Source organism: Hemitrygon akajei, unplaced genomic scaffold, assembly GCF_048418815.1.
Source record: "Hemitrygon akajei unplaced genomic scaffold, sHemAka1.3 Scf000099, whole genome shotgun sequence".
In the NCBI taxonomy this organism is placed as follows: Eukaryota; Metazoa; Chordata; class Chondrichthyes; order Myliobatiformes; family Dasyatidae; genus Hemitrygon; species Hemitrygon akajei.
In genome coordinates, this window is record NW_027331985.1 from 872749 (window position 1) to 893584 (window position 20836).

General features: G+C 44.1%; 1 protein-coding gene across 1 annotated transcript in view; it reads right to left on the minus strand.

Annotated features, from left to right (window-relative positions):
- The window catches only part of LOC140723067 (NACHT, LRR and PYD domains-containing protein 3-like), a 54535-nt gene that overhangs the window by 11760 nt on the left and 21939 nt on the right, over window positions 1-20836 (minus strand). Inside the window, exons 3-7 of the mRNA XM_073037690.1 lie at window positions 16327-16423; window positions 12753-13094; window positions 12022-12188; window positions 6110-6281; window positions 5934-5999 (exon numbers count right to left, since the gene is read on the minus strand). Coding sequence (XP_072893791.1) covers window positions 5934-5999; window positions 6110-6281; window positions 12022-12188; window positions 12753-13094; window positions 16327-16336 — 757 coding nt within the window. The 5' untranslated portion in view covers window positions 16337-16423. The remainder of the gene's footprint in view (window positions 1-5933; window positions 6000-6109; window positions 6282-12021; window positions 12189-12752; window positions 13095-16326; window positions 16424-20836) is intronic.

Genomic DNA, 20836 nt, shown 5'->3' on the forward strand with positions numbered 1-20836 from the left:
GCACAACAGCACCTCTTTCACCTCAGATAGAACCATAGAACCGTAGAACATTAGCCCTTCCTGACTGTGCCAAACCATTTTTCTGCCTAGTCGCACTGAACAGCACCTGGGCCAGACCCAGCACTGATCCCCGTGGCACATCACTGGTCACAGGCCTCCACTCAGAGTAGCAATCTTCCACTACCACTCTCTGGCTTCTTTCATTGAGCCAATGTCTGATGCAATTTACTACCTCTCCATATATACCTAGCGACTGAATCTTCCTAACTAACCTCCCATGCGGGACCTTGCCAAAAGCCTTACTGAAGTCCATGTATATAACATCCACTGCTTTCCCTTCATCCACTTTCCTGGAAACTTCCTCGAAAAGCTCTAATGGATTGGTTAAACATGACGCATAAAGCCATACTGACTTTTTCTAATAAGTCCCTCTCTACCGAAATACCTGGAGACCTTATCTCTTAGTATTCCTTCCAATAATTTACCTACTACCGATGTCAAACTTACCGGCCTATAATTTCATGACTTACATTTTGAGCCTTTTTTAAACAACAGAACTACATGAGCTATCCTTCAATCCTCTGGCACCCGGTCCGTGGATATCGACATAATACTTATGCCAGGGCCACTGCAATTTCAACATTAGTCTCCTTCAAGGTCCGAGCGAATACCCCGTCAGGTCCTGGGGATTTATTTACTCTGATTTGCCTCAAGACAGAAAGTACCTCCTCCTCTTTAATCTGTATAACTTCCATGACCTCCCTACTTGTTTGCCTTGTTTCCATAGACTCCATTCCAGTTTCCTTAGTAAATAGAGATGCAAAATACCCATTTAAGACCTCCCCCATTTCTTTTGGTTCCATACATAGCCGACCACTTTGATCTTCAAGTGGACCAATTTTATCCCTTACTATCCTTTTGCTCTTAACATACCTGCAGACGTTCTTAAAATTATCGTTCACTCTGACTGCCAAAGCAACCTCATGTCTTCTTATAGCCCTCCTGATTTCTTTCTTAAGTATTTTCTTATTCTTTTTATACTCCTCAAGCATCTTACTTCCTCCCTGTTGCCTATACATGTTATACATCTCTCTCTTCTTCTTTATCAGAGTCCCAATATCCCTCGATAACCAAGGCTTTTTATTCCTATTCATTTTGCCTTCAACCATGACAGGAACATACAAACTCTACACTCTCAAAATTTCTCCTTTGAAGGCCTCCCACTTACAAATCAATCATTGCCAGAGAACAACCTGTCCCAATCTACGATTTTTAGATCCCTTCTTATTTCTTCAAATTTGGCCTTTTTCAGTTTTAGAACGTCAACCCGAGGACCAGATCTATCTTTATCCATGATCAAGTTGAAACTAATGACGTTATTATCACTAGAAGGAAAGTGTTCCCCGATACACACTTCCGTCACCTGCCCTAACTCATTTCACAATAGGAGATCTAATATTGCATCCTCCCTAGTTGGTACATCTATATATTGATTTAGAAAACTTTCCTGAACACATGTTGCAAACTCTAACCCATTTAGACCTTTAACAGGATGGGAGTTCCAAGCAATGTGTGGAAAATTAAAATCCTCTACAATGACAAATTTCTGTCTCCTGCAGTTGTCTGTTATCTGTCTGCAAATTTGCTCCTCCAATTCTCGCTAACTATTGGGTAGTCCATAATACAACCCTATTAATGTGGTCATACCTTCCGGTTTCTCAGCTCCACCCATAGGGCCTCAGTAGACAAGCCATCTAATCTATCCTGCCGAAGCACTGCTGTAATATTTTCCCTGACTAGCAAAGCCACCACCCACGCTTTATCCCTCTGTCTCTATCACGTCTGAAACATTGGAACCCTGGAACATTGAGCTGCCAGTCCTGCCCCTCCTGTAGCCAAGTTTCAGTAATGGCTATGATGTCATAATTCTATGTGTCAATCCAGGCCCTCAGCTCGTCTGCCTTTCCCGCAATACTCCACGCTTTGAAATATACACACCTCAGAATATTATTACCACCACCCACAACCTTGCTATTTGTGGCTTTGCATGAACTACCACCATTATTTATGTTTACCACCGTTCCACTATCTACTCTGGCACTCTGGTTCCCATCCCTCTGCCAATCTAGTTTAAACCCTCCCCAATAACACTAGCAAACCTCCCTGCAAGTATATTGGTCCCCTTGTAGTTCAGGTGTAACCCGTCTCTCTTGTACAGGTCCCACCTGCCCCAAAAGAGGTCCCAATGATCTAGAAATCTGAAACCCTGCCCCCTACTCCAGTTTCTCAGCCACGTGTTCATCTGCCAGAGCATCGCACTCTTACCCTCACTGGCACGTGGCACAGGAAGCAATCCGGAGATTACTACCCTCTATGTCCTGTTTTTCAACTTCCTACCAAGCTCTCTGTACTCACTCTTCAGGACACCCTGACTCTTTCTACCTATGGCATTGGTACCGATGTGTAGCACGAAATTTGGCTGATCACCCTCCCACCTCAGAATGCTGTGCAGGCGATCAGAGACATCTCTGACCCTGGCACCCGGGAGGCAACAAACCATCCGGGAGTCTCTGTTACGGCCATAGAATCTCCTGTCTGTACCCCTGACTATGGAGTCCCCTATCACTACCGCTCTCCTCTTCTTCCTCCCCCCGTTCTGCACTGCAGCACCAGATTCAGTGCCAGAGATCCGGCTGCCGCAGTTTGTCCCAGGTAATCCTTCCCCCCAACAGTATCCAAATTGGTATACCTGTTCTGGAGGGGAATGGCCACAGGGAAACACTGCAGTAACTGCCCTTTCCCCTTCCCTCGCCTGACGGTAACCCAATTACCTGTGCCCTGTTCCTTAGGTGTAACTACCTCCTGGAAGCTACTATCTATAAACTGCTCAGTCTTTCGAATGATCCGGAGGTCATCCAGCTCCTGCTCCAGTTCCCTAACGCGGTCTGTTAGGAGCTGCAGCTGGGTGCACTTCTTGCAGGTGTCGTTGTCAGGGACACCGGATGTCTCCCTGACTTCACACATCCTGCAAGAGGAGCATTCCAACATCCTGCCTGGCTTATTCTCTAGTCTGAACCAAAAAAAAAAGAAAAACAGCAAAACAGATGGTTGAGATGGTTGAGGACATTTGGGATGGGCCCCTAAATTTTGTGCATCCTGACTGGCTGCATCACTGCCTGGTATGGGAATTGTACTTCCCTCAATCGCAGGACTCTGCAGAGAGTGGTGCGGATAGCCCAGTGCATCTGTAGATGTGAACTTCCTACTATTCAGGTCATTTCAGGGACAGGGGGTAAAAAGTGCCCGAAGGATCATTCTGGACCCAAGTCTCACCAAGCACAAAGTGTTCCAGCTGCTACCATCCGGGAAATGGTACCGCAGTGTTAAAGCCAGGACCAACAGGCTCCACGACAGCTTCTTTCATCAGGCCATCAGACTGATTAAGTCATGCTGATACAATTCTATTTCTACAATTGAATACATAAATACACGCTCACCGCACACGCTTTACTGTAATTGTGCTGCTGGCGCAGAAAACCAATTTTCACGAAATGTATCCATGATATTAACCCTGACCCTGAAAATTTTTATCTGGCTGTTGTCTCCTTTTTCTAGATCTGTTATTCATCATCCTCATACTGTCCTCGTTCATATCAGTCTACGCGCGTTCCAGTGCACATGGTGTTTTCCAGAAATTGCTATTTAAGTTCTTATTTTTCTTTGCATATTTCCGGATCCGTTTCAGACCAGGATATTATACCAAAGTAATACGCCAATATGGGCACAGTGAGTGTTTACTACCTTCGTTATATTTTTACTGTTCAGCTCTGTTTGGCAGATTTTCTTGATCCTCGATGTAAATTCAAAGTTTGTTCAGCCTTGCAGTAAATTCAGATTTTCAGCTTTGAAGTAAATTTTGTTGGCAGGTTTTCCTTTATCACACGATTATCTATTTTCTTTGCTTATTGATATCCTAAATATACGTTTCATATTCTGTTGCATTGTATCCTGATGCTCTGTTTGATATTCTACCGGTTCTATTGCACCTTTCTTTATGTTTAATCATGTTCTGTACTTTCCTAGTCTAAAGTTCATGCTTATATATTTGGAAATTAGTTCCATTATTTGAATTATTTGTTTCAGCTTTACTGATGCAAGAGCAAATAATTTAAAATCATCAATGTATAACTGTGTCAAGGTATAATTCGTATTTTCTTCTGATTAGATACCTGATTTTGTCTGTTTCAGTAAATTATGAGTGGGCTTAAAGCTAGACAAAACCATAGTGTGCTTAGTGAGTCTCTCTGGAAAATCCCTCCATTTATTTTGATAGTGGTCGTCGTTCCTCTGTGGTTGTTAATAGGACGTTTATTTTACGCGAATGCTTCATCAGATGTTGCAGAAATTTCACAAGTATTGTATGAATTTTATATATATTTGGAACCTTTTAAACACATGAGGAACAGAATCAGATGTGTTTTGTATTGATAGACAATATAACACTGAAAGATTTCTGCTTTCTACAGGGTTTGAAATAGAATTACATAATCTTTTATCTGTTGTTCAAACCCGAACGGTATTCTGTCTGCTATCCTGTGAGTATATTGTGGTTATCTAAGTTGTTATCTGAGTTGTTATTAGTTACGGGATGTACGATGCTATAATTTTAGATATAAAATTGCCTTATTATTATTAGGAGCTAATAATAACATAGTAGGTGACCATTTAGTGGTCTTATAAATGCAGAATAAAGATGTCGTTTAGACTGGTGGTACATACCTTCAGCCTTTTATATGTTCTGCCCCATGGGAGTATGACAGAGAGGATGTATGAGGTGGTTTGGGGTTCAGTAGCAAGGCTTTGGGTCGGGTTTGCGTCTTGCCAGCTTGATTGAGTTCCTCCAGGAGGTGACAAAGGTGTTGGATGATGTTACACATGGAAATTGTCTACTTGTATACTGGCAGAGTCTTTGACAAGATCCCACATGGGAGGTTCATACAGAAAATTAACATGCTTGAGAACTGTGGGGAATTGTCCTGGCTGCCGGGGACCCAAACGGGGAGAAATTTATTGGCTGGCGGGTGGTGAATCGGTGAAATTATTGCCATAGACGTCTGAAGAAGACACCTCATTGAGTATATTTAAAATGCAGGTCGATATGTTCCTGATTAGGAAAAGTGTCAACGTTTACTGAGATAATGGGGTAGAGAGGAATTGAAGAGCAAATTCACTGAGCCGAATGGCTTAATTCTGCTCCTGGATCTTATGGTTTCAGGGAGCATCTGGAGTATTGTGTTCACTTCTGATTGTCGAGCTCTTGGAAGGATTGGTTAGGGTGCAGAACAGGTTCATCAGGGTGTTGCCTGGATTCGGTGACATGTGCTACAAGTAGAGGTTTGATAAACTTGCTTTGTTTACTCTGGCGGTAGAATACAGATCTGACTGAGGTGTGCAAGTTTGAGAGATAAGAGTTTGGGTCGACAGCCTGTATTTTGTTTGTTTATTTTTACATATGACTGGTGTCTAATACCAGAGGGCATTTGGTTAAGGTGAGATGGGGTAAATTTACAGCAATTGTGGGTAGTTTTTTAACAGAGTTGTGGGTGCCTGGAATTTACTGTCTGTGTCAACATGGCTTTGTGAAGGGAAGGTTCTGCCTCACGAGGCTAATTGAGTTTTTTGAAGAGGTAACAAAAAGCAATTGATGAAGGTATGGTAGTAGATGTGGTCTACATGGATTCAGCAGAACCAACAGCTGTATTAATAGAAAAAAATATATTGTAGAATATTCAGGCTGCAAAGAGAGATTCTTTGAATTGTTACTTGAATCCAGAGATCAGCGAATGTTTAATGGCGAATTTTGATTCCCAAGCTTTGCCAAGTCAGAGACTAACATTTGAGATGTGGTTTGAACTGTGCATTTGATCACTCACCTATCAGCTGAGTGGGTAATTCAGATAAACCTTGGGTGATGTTCATGTATTCCTGTGGATCAGGACCTGTTTAAATATTTAAAAAAAAACATCCATGGAAACAGAGCTAAAATAATTAAAATAACTAAAATATTTATCTCAATGTGCTTTGTGTTCAGTGTGTGGTTTTAACATACCGAGTTCCTGTATTTCCCTCAGTATTCTGTCCAACTTCGGTAACTCAGTCCTCCATGTCACAAAGGATTCCCACATCGCCCTCCGGGCCCGGGAGCCTTTGCCCATCACCAAACTGAGGAAGAGTCTGGAACTCTCTATCCGGTTTCCCTTCGTTGTCAGTTCAGTGACTTTCTACAAAAGGAAACAATGAATTTATTGTGGAGCAGACAGACAGAAATGGAAAATGTTGAGGAAAATGTCTGTTCTTGGCCCCGGTAGCTTCAGAACAGATGCAGTCACTGGGCTGCTGCCTCATCCGCCCTGGGTTCAGTCATTAACAGAGAAACAGTAACTGAAGGATATTCTATATCAATATTGTGTAAGAATAAGGTTTTACTGACACCCTGCAGTAGATGCAATGTGATTAATTTCCTTGATCTGTCAATGTGCAGTATTACATCAACTAGATGTGACAACAAGAACTGAAGAGAGGGGAGAGAGAGAGAGCAAAAACAAATGGATCGCGGCTGACAAAAGTTTATAGTTGGGTGCTTAAATCAAAAGATAAATATTGAATCGAAAGGATACGCAGGTAGGTGAAAGTGTTGGGTCGAAGCTGCTGGCATTAAAAATGAAAAGTCCTGAGAAAGAGGTGATAACGGATTGGACGATGTAGATGTTAAGAAACTGCATAGGTAAAATGACCCTGATGATACAGGCCTGTTAACAGTAGCCAGGATGTGAGCTACAAATTACAACAGGAGAGGGAAGAGGTATGCAAAAAGGGGAATGTGAAAATAGTCATGGGGAATTTCAATATGCAGGTAGCTTTGGAGAATCTGGTCAGTGTTGAATCCTGAGTGAGGAAATTTATAGAATGCCTATGAGATGGCTTTTTAGAGAAGCCTATGGTTGATCCCACGATAGGACAGACGGATTTGCATTTGGTGTTGTGTATTGAGCCAGATTTGATTGGGGAGCTTCAGGTAAATAATCCCTTAAGAGGCAGTGGTCATAAAATAGCAAAACTCACACTGCAGTTTGAGAGGGAGAAGGTAAAGTCAGATGGATCAGTGCGACAGTTGGATAAAGGAATTACAGAGGCATAGGAGAAGACCTGGGCAAAAATATATTCGAACATGACTAACAGGGACAATGGCAGAGCGGGAATGGCTGAAGTTTCTCGGAGCAATTAAGAAGGCTCAGGACAAGTGATCACAAAGATGAAGAATTATTCTAAAGGGAGGATGATCAACCATGGCTGACAAGATAGTCAAAGCAGCACGAAAGCAAAGGAGAGGGGACATAATATTACAAAGTATAGTAGAAAGCTGGAGGACTGGGATGCTTTCACAAACCAACAGAAGGCAATTAAAAAGCCGTAAGTAGAGAAACTATGTAAAATGAAGGTAGGCTAGCGAACAACGTAAAATAGCTCACCAAAAGGTCCGTCTGATATATGAAGAGTGAAGGAGAGGAAAGTGGATTTTGTGCCACTGGAAAATGACAGTGAAGAGGTACTGTCAGGGGACAAAGAAATGCCAAAAGGTATTAGTAAGTATTTTGCGTCAGTCTTCACTGTAAAAAATACACTAAAACGTGCCAGATATTTGAGAATGTCAAGTGGCAGAAGTGAGTGTACTTGCCATTATTAAGGAGAAGGCACTCGGGAAGCTGAAAGTTCTGAAGATAGATGAGTCAGTTAAGTTCAGTTCAGTTTCTGTTTATTGCCATTTAGAAACCACAGAAGCAATGCAGTTAAAAAATGAGACAACGTTCCCCCAGAATGATATCACAAAAGCATATGACAAAACAGACTACACCAGAAAATTTACATAACGTTTTGTAATCCCCAAATCCATAGTCCAGAGAGGCTGCTGCGTATTAATGTCGCGCTACTGTCTTAGCGCGTTCCCCGGAAAGGAGCTCCAAATACACCAGACAAAACAAGACTACCCAGACACACCAAGTCAGGAGACCAACTCTACCACCCAACAAACCAAAAACTAAAGCTACAAGACCTGATCAACTGCACTCGATTGCTTCTGAAACAGGAGGCTGAAGAGATTGTGGAGACATTAGTGATGATCACTCAAGAATCACGAGATTCTGGAATGGTTCCGGAGGACCGATCATTTTAAACTATAGGCCATTTAGTCTGATCAGCGTTTGGGAAGACGTCAGCAGTCGATAATTGAGGATAATGTTTCGGGGTATTTGGACGCACATGATAAGAAAAAGGCCAACATCCATGGAAGGGAATCTTGTCTGACAGAACTGTTGGAATTTTTTGAGAGAACAGCATGCTGGGTCGACAACGAAAAGTCAGTGCAAGTTGTTCACTTGGACTTCCCGAGGACCTTTAACCAGGTACCACACATGACGCCGTTTAACAAGACAGGGAACGGCAGTATGACAAGAGAGACACTAGCATTGATAGAGGATCCATGATTTTCTCCAGACAGATTTTGACTGACTGTCAGGAAGCACAGAATGGAACAAATGGGGCTTTTTCTTGTTGGATGTTGGTGACCAGTGGTGTTCTGCAGTGGTTGGTTTTGGGAGAATTCCTTTTTCCGTTATGTCAATGATTTGAAGGCTTTATGGACAAGATTGCGCACGTTACGAAGATATGGGGAAAGACAGGAAGCGTTGAGGAAGCAGGGATTTTGCAGCAGGACATGAATGATGAAAAAATTGACAAATCAGTGACAATTGGAATGTAGTATAGGGAGGTACATGGCCATACACTTTGGCAGAAATAATGAAGACATAGAATATTTTTGAGAGTTCTAAAGAGTCTCAGGAGACCTGGTGCAGGTTTCCTTGCAGGTTGAGTTGGTGTTAGGAAAGGCAAAAACAAATGCTAGCGTTCATTTCGAGAGGATTAGAATATAAGAACAAGCACTGGCCAGACCTCACTTGTATATTGTGAACGGTTTTAGTCCCCTGATCAGTGAAAATACGCGATGCATTGTGGAAAGTCCAGAGAGGAATCCAAACTGACAGAACCAGTAATATTAAACCTGATTTTGATGAGAATGATTCCTGGATGCGCCTGTACTGGCTGGAGTGTGGAAGGATGAGGGGAATCTATTTGTAATCTGTGGAATATCGAAAGGCATTGAGGGGATGTGGAGATGATGTTTCAAAGTGGGGGAGTCTAGAACCAGACGGAACAGTCTCAAAATAGAGTGACGTCCATTTAGAACAGAGATGAGGAGATTCTTTAGCCGAGGAGTAGTGAATCTGTCGAATCCATTGGCACTGACAGCTGCGGAGACCAGGTCATTGGGTATATTTAAAACAGAGTTTGGTACCTTCTTGATTAGTCTGGTCAGCAAAGTTCACTGGGAGAAGGCAGGAGAATAGAGTTGAGAAGGATAGTAAATCACCCATGACGTAATGGCGGAGTAGGAAGATGGGCCTACTTGTGTTCCGATACCTTATGGTCTTATGATGTGTAAAGACAACAGAAAGTTAAGGAATGTCAGTGCGGCCGTCTTTTGATGGAGATCGCTACTGCCTGGCACTCGTGCTGCAAAATGGTGATCACTTCCTGAATGCAGGCATGGGCTTCCTCATTTACTGAGGAATTATGAATTAAACATTGAACCGTCTTCAAGCAACATCTTTCTCTCTCTCTATCTCTGGCTATCCATCCCATAGGATGATGATGGTTCCTTTCAGTCAGTTAGTGGGGTGGTACCCCACTCCTCAGAAAGGAACCGTGTGCGTGAGTGGATTTTAGGTGAGTAGGGCGTTGTACCGGTCCAGATCCACCCTCTCGACATCCCCTCCCGGATCCAGCAGCCTGGTTGGGTCCAAGACGGCTGGGGGAAGTTCTGTTGCAGTGACTGGCCAGACCAAGCTTCGATGCGAGGGATGCCCTTTCCGTACTTGTTTGCGAGATGACGTTGACCCTAACAGATGGGTCATCCGCCCTTAGACAGGTCTTGTTTTTCGTCCTGCAGGGTGTCTAGCCACCCTCCTCACCAGGCCAGCCTGGTGGGGGAGCTGGTTTAGTCACTGACCATCCGACCATGCGACAGGTAGTACTGGGTTACATGGTACCGGTAGCACTCAGACAAGTGGTCTGACCAGAACATTCACCGATGATGGAATTAAGGTAATCGAGGATGCAACTGAACATGGATGGGCTTAGGACATTGCTCTGAGAGATAAGAGGAATGATGTCCCGGCCTTGAATGATTGATCTCCCAGAACAGTTAGCAGTAGGAAATTGGAAAGGTTTTCCATAACTCGAATAATGGTCAACAATTATGCAATAAATCAGCATAATTCCCTGATGGTCCACTGCACTGTAAAATAATCCCTCAGTTTCACTGCTACCAGGTCTGAGCAGTTACAGTTGCTCAGCATCTGAGATGAGGTAGTAAACTGGATTAGACACTGGCTTTTTGGAGGAATCCAGATCGTGACTATAGACTGTTGCATTTCTGATTGGCGCCTGTAACTCGTGTAGTGTCACGGGGATCGGCGCTGTGTCTGTTGTTGTTTGTCATCTATATCAATGATCTGGATGAAATTATGGTTAACAGTATCAGCAAATTTGCGGATGACACCAACATTGGGAAGGTGCAGTGGACAAAGAGGAAGACTACAAGAGCTTGCAGTGAGATCTAGACCAAATGGAGAATGGGGTTAAAAGGGGCAGATGCAATATAATGCAGACAAATTGCACTTTGGAAAGGCCAAGCAGGGTAGATCTTACACAGTGACCGGTAGGGCACTGTAAAGTGCGGTAGAACAGAATGATCTGGGAATACAGGTCCATAAGTCATTGAAAGTGATGGCAAATGTGCTCAAGTTGTGGATCTGAAAGAAATTTTCTTATCGCATTAACCTTCATCAATGAAAATATCGTGTACAATAGATGGGATATGATGTTGCATAAGACGTTGATGAGGACTAATTTGGATATTATCTGCAGTTCTGCTCACCTACCTACAGCACAGATGGAAGTAAGTTAGAAAGAGTACACAGAAATAAAAACAAGGATGATGTCGGGAAGAGAAGACCTAAGTTCGAAGAAAAGAGTGACCGGCTTAGGACTTTATTCATTGGAAAGTGGAAGATTGAGGGGAGATTTGAGAGAAGTTCACACAATCACATGGGGTATAGACAGGATAAATGCAGCAATATTATGTACTGAGGTAAAGAGGTATTACAACAAGAGGTTATCAGCAAAGGGTGAAAGGTGAAAAGTTCAGGGGGTACAAAGGTGAAACTTGTTGACTCAGAGGGTGCTAAGAGTGTGAAACTAGCTAGCAGCGCAAGTAGTGCAAGTGGTTAAAAGAAGTCTGGATAGATCCATGAATGATAAGGGTATAGTGCACTATGGCCTGGTGAAGGTCAATGGGAATACATAGTTAAGTAGTCCAGCATTGAATAGATGGGCCAACAGGCCTGATTCTGTGCTGTACTTTCCTATGACTATGACAAATCAGCCACACATTCTTTGGGAACTCACGGAGCCAAGACCAGATATGGTTAGCAGGTTTTCCTCTGTCAAGTACGGCGGTAAAGTCGGTTGTCTCAGTTTACAATCTGACAGTTTAATATTCGTCCTGGATTAGTGAGATGAGGTGAATCTGCCCGATGGTCCAAACAAGATTTGAAATTAGATTCAGACTGAATGCCTGTTCGAAGTCCAGATATGCAGTCACTGCTCTTATATCACACTGATAAATACAGCAGGTGAGAGAGGAAAAAAAAGCTGAGGCTGACCCTTTTGCTCCCAGTGCTCCCCATATTAACAGCTGAAACCAGATCTGCTGGAGACAAGTCAGAAATCAAAGTCTCCATCCCCAGGTGAATTCCCAGTCTCCATTCACGCCAAGAACGTGAAGGAGATTAATTTTGGTCACTATTCCCAGCAGTTCAGTGACAATACACAAACCACACTCACCTCATTTTCTTCACTACTGAAATGTCCCTCCTTTGTCAACATCCAACCGAGTCTTTCAACCTTTTCTTCAATTGCTTGTTTGAGTCTGTCTCTATAGAATTTTGTCAGTTGGTACAGTTGATATTCGCCCACCTCTGCCAGGAGGTCAGAGATTGTAAACTCTGGCTCTGTGAATATAAAAAGGAAAATGTAGGCTTGAACTGAAATATTCTTCGTTTCCACCGCTCTCACCAAACTCAACAAAAAAAACATGACTTGAACCTGCCTACAGACACTAAAACCGATTTATTCCCAATCTCCAACTGGCCTTAAAACCGAACCAACAATGTTCTAGGCATTACGTTCATAGAAGGACCAGATTTGATGCACACCAGTCCATCCCTCAACCGACCCACTCACCTATTTCAATTTTGGATGGGCAATAAATGCTGGGACTGTCGGTAATATGCGCTTCCTAGAGATGCTCTTCCATCCTGGCAAATACATTTCCCTTGATTCACAACCCGGAAACACTCTCTTATCTGGACAACTGCCTTTCCTCCAATACACATCCTGGAAATCCTCAGAGCAGGTAGTACATTTCCTGTCGTGGGGTAACGGGTGCCCCACTACACTACATGTACTACACCCACACATTCCCCCTCTCATCTGACCAACCCTCCAACAAGGAATCGCTTTTACCCTCCTCCCTGCCACATTCTGCAAACACATCACCCTCATATTTCACACACCCGCTGCTTGTTGGGGACTTGAAAATTCCGTGCTCAATGAGCTTCCGAGCTGACAGACAGTCGCCTCACTTGTGCCGGTTCCAGGGTCCTGATCGGTGTCTCTGATGTCACTGTCTCTGGGCTGACAGACAGTCGCTTCACTTGTGCCGGTTCCAGGTTCCTGATCGGTGTCTCTGGGCTGAATTTTCTCCACTTCCGCTGCGGCCGTACTGCATTCTGGGACATTGCTCTCAATCTGACCCTGCTTCGGTACCTTGCTTCCCTTGTCCCGATCATCTTTCCCCGATGATCCACCTGGTAAAAACCTCTTCAGTACGTTCCGTAATTGTTTCGATTTCCTACCTGAAACAAATGATGAATTGCAGGTTATTGGAGTATGATTTAGATCTGAGCAAAACTGATTCAGACTGCAATGGAGCCGTGACTCTGGCTGACCAGATTTGGAGTGGGACTGTGCTGGTTACTGTGAACCGTACATCCTGCTTGGTGACCATCACGATAAGCCGGTGACTGGACATATTCACTCCCAGTAAAATAATAGGATAGACACAGTAATGCCAATCACTTAATTCACAGCAGTTGAATGATGACCACGGGATCTGAATGCAACGGTGTTGGGTGATACTGGGAAATTAAATAAATATATGACGTCAAATTTACCGGCCTGTAATTTCTCGGATTACTTTTAGATCCTTTTTTAAAAAATGGAACAATATGAGCTATCCTTCAATCCTCCAGCACCTCACCCGTAGATACCGACATTTTAAATTTATCTGCCAGGGCCTCTGCAATTTCAACACTCGTCTCGTTCAAGTTCTGATGGAACACCCTATCAGGTCCTAGGGATTTATCTTCTCTGATTTGCCTCAAGATAACAAGCACCTCATCCTCTTCAATCTGTATAGGTTCCATGACCTCACTACTTGTTTGCCTTAATTCCGTTCACTCCATGCCAGTTTCCTTAGTAAATAGAGATGCAAAAAACATGTTTAAGATCTCCCCCATTTCTTTTGGGCACATGCATTGCCGACCACCCTGATCTACAAGAAGACCAGTTTTATCCCTTACTATGCTTTTGCTCTTAATATACTTGTAGACGCTCTTTGGATTATCCTTCACCTTGACTGCCAAAGCAACATCTTGTCTTCCTTTAGCCCTCCTGATTTCTTTCTTAAGTATTTTTGTACACTTTTTATACTCCTCAAGCACCTTATTTGCTCCTTGTTGCCTATACCTGTCATACATCTCTCTGTTCTTCTTTTTCAGTGTTCCAATATCCCTTGAGAACCAAGGTTCCTTATTCTTATTCACTTTGCCTTTAATCCTGACAGGAACATACGAACTCTGCACTGTCAAAATGTCTCCTTTGAAGGCCTCCCACTTACCAATCACATCCTTGCAGAGAAAAACCTGTCCCAATCCACGTTTTTTAGATCCTTTTTCATTTCTTCAAATTTGGCCTTTTTCCAGTTTATAGCCTCAACCCGAGGACCAGATCTATCTTTATTCATCATCAAGTTGAAACTAATGGTATTATGATCACTGGAACCAAAGTGTTCCCCTACACACACATCCTTCACCTGCCCTAACTCATTTCATAATAGGAGATCTAATATTGCATCCTCCCTGGTTGGTACATCTATATATTGATTTAGAAAATTTTCCTGAACACATTTTACAAACTCTAACCCATCTAGACCTTTAACAGCAAGGGAGTCCTAATCAATGTGTGGAAAATTAAAATCCCCTACCATCACAACTTTCTGTCTCCTGCAGTTGTCTGTTATCTCTGCGCAGATTTGCTCCTCCAATTCTCGCTGAATATTGGGTGGTCTATAATACAACCCCATTAATGTGGTCGTACCTTTCCTGTTTCTCAGCTCCACCCATATGGCCTCGGTAGACAAGCCCCCTAATCTGTCCTGCCTGAGCACTGCTGTAACATTTTCCCTGACTAGCAATGCTACTTCCCCACCCTTCATTCCTCTGCCCCTACCACGTTTGAAATATTGGAACTCTGGAACATTAAGCTGCCAGTCCTGCCCCTCCTGTAGCCAAGTTTCACTAATGGCTATAATGTCGTAATTCCACGTGTCAATCCAGGCCCTCAGCTCGTCAGCGTTCGCCACAATACTCCTTGCATTGAAATAGACACACCTCAGAAGATTATTACCACCACCAAAGAGTCATTCTGATTTTGCATGAACTTTTAACATTATTTATTTTCACCCCCGCTCCACTATCTGCTCAGGAGCTCTGGTTCTATAGAATGGACTTGATTAAGCTGGAAAGAGTTTAGTGGAGAATGACAAATATGTCACTGGACTAGGATGTTGGGTTTTCAGTTATATGGTTCGTCTGGGACCGTTTGCCCTGGATAATTGGAGCTTGAAGTGTGACCTTACACATATACTTAAAAATAATCAGGGGCGTAGATAGGGTAGATGGTCATAGACTTATTCCCGGGGTAGAGGAGTCTAAGACTCGAGGGCAGAAATTTAATATGGACAGACGGGGCATTCATTCACGTGGCCGGTGATCGGTATCAATTACATGCAGCCAGAGGGGGCAGTAAACACAAATAATTTTAAAGTTGAGAGGATGTGGGCAGAGAAAAGGATAGAAGTCTTTAAGGGAAATTTGGGAAAAGCTGTGGGAAAACGGAGCAAGCACAAAAGACATTTGGATCAGCATGAATTAGCTGGGCCGACGGACCTGTGTCCAGGCTGTTATATCTGTTTTATTCCCCCCGGAATCAGAGTTGAGCAGATTGATGCCCATTGGGGACTGAGACATTTGGTCATTGGCTATACCGGGTTTTCCATCAGAGATCCTGGGAATTTTAAATCCAGGTAGCAGATCATCTTAATAGGGAAATATTGAGAACTCACATTCACCATTTGTACACAGCGCAGACATGGATGCGGGTATTAAAATACTGAAGCAAACCGCATATTTATCCAGAATGAGATGTCATCTGATCCTCAGCCATTACCAATGCTGCCAATGTTCTCGGCTCGGCTACAGAAAACAGATTTCAGAAACTCCCCTCATCCCCTTTCCACAGCAGCCAAGAAAACCAGGAGGGAGTTGATAGCTGCCGTTCCAAAACCTGAAATGCTCGTTTATCACACAATCTCTGAATTCCTGGAAATGCTCCTACCATCTGGTTCTGAATTTTATAAATGAAAGTTGGAGATATCTTACACATCAGGGCCTGTCTCGAGGTGAAACAGAAACTGACCCAGGACTTTTACATAGACCACAAGCCCGCAATTGCATTCCTGTATTTCACTCACAGCCACCTGATCCAGGAGTACCTGCTCCTTTCACTTAGGTGAAGCTTTGAAACTCACTCAGGTGAGTGGAGTGATTCGACCATTATCGGTGTCAGGTCCCTGAGCTGGAACTGTTAGATTGATCAATTACATCAAGGCCGCTTTACCAGTGGGATCAATGATATTGCTTGATGAAAGTTTTCTGTGCCCAGTTAGCATCTGTGTAAGTTTGTTCATTTGTACTAGTGTGTGCCAACAGGACAGAAATTTAGTTAGAAAGATCCCAATGATCATACCTTTGTCCATTCTGTATCTGACTGACGATGGTTGATTGCCGACGTCTTGTTTACACTTTGGTCCTGGAGCAGGAAAGCTCCACCTGCTGGTGATAACCTGAATTACACACAAGCAGACAGTGAGTCAGAGAGAGGGTACGATTACAGTATTTGCAAATAACAGTATCGCCATCCAATGTATCAGAGCATCCGTTGGCTTAGGGACAAAACATTCCCTGTTAACATGAAATCCCACACCATGTCTGTGTCTATTCAGTGCATCTACTGATAGAGTTACAGAGCAACAGAGCACAGATAGAGACCTTTCAGCCCAATGAGACAATGCTGACCACAGTGCTCACCGAGATGGTCCCAATTTCCAGTGATGGGCCCATTTCCCTCCTGGCCTCTTCACTCCATCTACACATCCCAACTGCTTCTGGAATTATAGAGTTGAGCCTGCCTCATCCACTTCCTCTGGCAATTCCCTCCACATAATCACCGACCTCTACATGAAACCGTTGCTGCTAGTGTTGGTTTTGGAATCTATTTACCACTCCTCTGCCCATTTAGATCCCCTATAAGCTACGATAATCTTCACCGTGAACAGCATCCACTAATTTTGTGCCATCTGCGAACTTACTGGTCAAGCCTTGTACATTCACATACAAATGTTTGTAGGATAGTAACTGTTCTGGAACCTGGTGTTGCGTGTCCTGAGGCTCCTGTACCTTCTACCTGATGGCAGCAGCGAGGGAAGTGCATTGCCTGGGCGGTGAGGATCTTTGATGATGGGTGCTGCTTTTCTACGGCAACATTTCATGTAGATAAACTCAATATTTGGGAGACCTTTACCCGTGACATACTGGACCAAATCCAGTATATTTTGAAGGATTTTCTTCTCAAACGCATTGGTGTTCCCCGACCAGTCCATAATGCAGCCAATCAGCAGACTTTCCACCACACATCTGCAGAGGTTTGCCAACGTTTCTGATGACATACCGAATCTCCACAGACTCCTGAGGAAGGAGAGGCACTGTCGTACTGTGTTCGCAATTATATTTATATGAAAGGTCCAGGACAGGAACTCTGAGAGTGACACCCAAGAATTTAAAGTTACTGACCCCCTCCAACTCTGATTCTCCAATGAGTACTGGCTCAAGGACCGCGGGCTTCCCTCTCCGGAATTCTACAATCAGTTTCTTGGTCCTATTGATATTGAGTGAGAGGTTGTTGTTATTACTCCAGTCAGCCAAGTTTTCAGTCTCCCTCCTGTATGCTGATTCACCTCCCATTTTGATAGAGTCCACAACAGAGGTATCATCAGCAAACATATATGGTGGTAGAGCTGTACTTAGCCACACAGTCACAGATGCAAAGCGAGTAGAGCAGGGGGTTAAGTACACATCCCCGTGGTTCTCCTGTGCTGATGGAGATCGTGAAGGAGATGTTTTTGTAATCTGAACTGAGTGAGGTCTACAAGTGAGGAAATCCAGGATCCAATTACACAAGTATGTATTGAGGTCAGGTCTTGGAGTTTGCTGAATAGTTTTGCGGGGATGGTGCTTTTAAAGGTACTCTGATATTTTTTACTTTGAACTTACTCAGCTTCCCGTATGAGGCAAATGACATCGAGCTGCAGCTCCAGTTCCTTAACTCATTCTCTGCGGAGTTGCTGCTTGGTGCACCTGGTGCAGATGTGGTTATCTGCGAGGCTGGAGATCTCCCAGAATTTCAGTAATTTCTCTTTTTTTATTTTAAACAATTCACAAACATCAACTGATTTCACAATGCTTGTGATGTCCTGAACAGATTTTGCTGAAATGCAATGCCCATATTCACTAGTTTTCTCTTCATTCCGATACATCAATGTTCACAACATCCATCCCCAATACCTCCGCACCTCACTGTCAATCTGTTACATCTCCTGCTGAGGTCACTTGTCTCTTCACTGAGGGGCAGTGATCAGAGACTTAAAGAAAAAAACAGGCAGCTCTCCTTCTTGTGCTGTTACTGAACAGTGGCTCACCAAAGATAACCGAAAAAGCAAATAACAAAGCTTTACATCATGTACTGTGAGTTTAATTATGAGCAAGAGTAATGCGGCAACATTCTATAATAATGAAATTGAAGTTGTATTGGCTCCTTTTACCCTACGTCATGCTGCATTTAATACAGCCTGTGCTGGTGATGTTCCCGCAGTTCTCTGCCCCTGGGGGCGAGGGTCCTCTCCCAATCCCGTCCCCGCAGACAATCCCAACACAGAATGGAAAGGAAACTGCCGCCCATCCAGGAACAGTGAGCATGCGCAGTGATTGTTGCACCATCAGTGCAGGGGGTGGCGGGGCTGAAATGAAACCTGCAGATGCTGCAGATCTGCGGTAAAATGAGAGGGGGACACAGGGTCCTGTGACTGGTGGAGTGTCTCCCGTGACAATAAACCGGATCCTTATTTTAATTATGTGGAAATATCAGATAGACTGGAAATTCGGGAGGGAGGTTTAATTGAAGTGTACACATTTTTGAGTAGCTCAGAAAAATAGAAAAGACTAAATTCTCACACAAATGGGTAATATACCCAGAAACTTTGGCTGCATTTCGGCAGGTTGGAAGAGTGGAATGGAGTCAGGAGAAATATATTCCCCACTTGCAACGGAAGGTCGTTACAGATGTAGATCTCATTGCCTTGTCCAAACGTGCGAAAGACGTGTGTGGTCCCAGCATCACAGCCTCATCCTCACCCCTCCCGAGGAGCAGAATAACAGGGGCTGAGCGTTAGCTCATCCAAGGAGGTTTGGGGTGCAGGTCCCACAACCCGGACTGACCCCGGCAGGTTCAGTCCAGGAAGCGGGGCGAAGGCCGCCAGTTCGATTGAGATAACGGGTCTCACTGCCCATCATCAGACCTCCTCACTCGGGACTGGTCTCAATACTCACGATGAGTAAGTTATGTCTTCACCCCGCAGTCAGTGATCCATCCCCCGGCTCCCCGCCCGGGGGACTTTTTCCGACCCCGAAACCTATTCAACAAAGAATGGAAAGGAAAACACCGCCCATCCGGGAATGCGAGCATGCGCATTATGATCAATGCGTCATCAGAGGGGAGGACTGTCCAGGGTGATCTGCTTTGGGATGGAGTGGCTGCATCCAGTGCAGAGTCGTGCTGTTTAGGATTTTCATAAACAGCAGTTTTATTGATGTTAGCTGGAATTGCCAGCAAGGAAAACACATATTGCATCAGGTAACAGAACACCTCCTGTACACAGTCTTATCTCCTGGAAAACTAAACACTTTCACAATGTCGACCTTAGGTATCCCTTCCTCTAAAAGCGACTGAATCATTCAGATCGCTGATCACTGAGCGCAATTATGGTTTGTTGGTCATTAAAGTTCGCCCTGGGTGGTTTGGATGGAGTTGATGTGGAGTTCGGGGTGTCACAGTGAAAGAACCGGACAGCCAAACGCTCTGACCTAGTGACCTCCGGCCACGGATGGTGCCGCAGTGAACCTCCTGCAGAGCGCAGGCGCGGTGCCGACTCCAGCTGTCGCCGGCCGGACTCCTGTACGAGCGGCGGTGAGGAAGGGGCTGATCTCGGCTTTGAGTAAATAGAGGTTGGGTTGCAGTGGGAAATGTCCGGTTTCGAGCTCTGCCGGACAGCCAGAGGCTCCGGGCTCTCCAGTCTTTCAGTCCCGGTTTTGCGCCTGACCGGGATTGTGGGATCAGTTAGATGCGGGTCCCCTTGCTGGGAGGGTGGACCTGCGTGAAGAGGTGCTGTCTATATGTGCGGATGTGGGCTGAATGCTGGGAAGGATTTGGAGCTATCGGCACAGTAGAGGGAGGGTGGGATATTGAGCGTTATCGGACGCAGTTATTGGACGTGGAGGACGGACATGGGGAAAATTAAGTGGTAAACTAGGGAGGATCTGGTCCATTGGATCTGACAGGATATGTCAGGAAGCAACAATTTTCTCTTCATATTAATTAATTACTGTCTAATCTTGCTGTTAACACTGTTTGTTACAGAGTCCCAGAACCTAGAAAGTCTCAGTCTACACATCTCCTGTGAGGCCGCACTTAGAGTATTGTGTTCAATTCTGTTCACCTCATTGTAGGAAGGACGTGGAAACTATGGAGAGGGTGCAGAGTAGATTTACTAGGATGTTGCCTGGATTAGAGGACAAGTCATATGAAGCAAGTTTAGCAGAGCTGGGATTTTTCTCTTTGGAGCCTAGAAGAATGAGAGGGGACTTGATAGAGGTCTACAAGATTATGAGAGGCATAGACAGGGTGGATAGTCAGTACCTGTTTCCCAGGGCACGAATAGCAAACCTCAGAGGGCATTAGTACAAAATTATGGAAGGGAAGTTTAGGGGGGACATCAGGGTAAAGTTTTTTTTACACAGAGGGTGGTGAGTGCCTGGAATGACTTGCCAGGGATGGTTGTGGAGGCTAAAACATTCGGGGAATTTAACAGCCTCTGGGACAGACACATGGAGGAAAGAAAAATAGAGGGTTATAGGTTAGTTTGGGT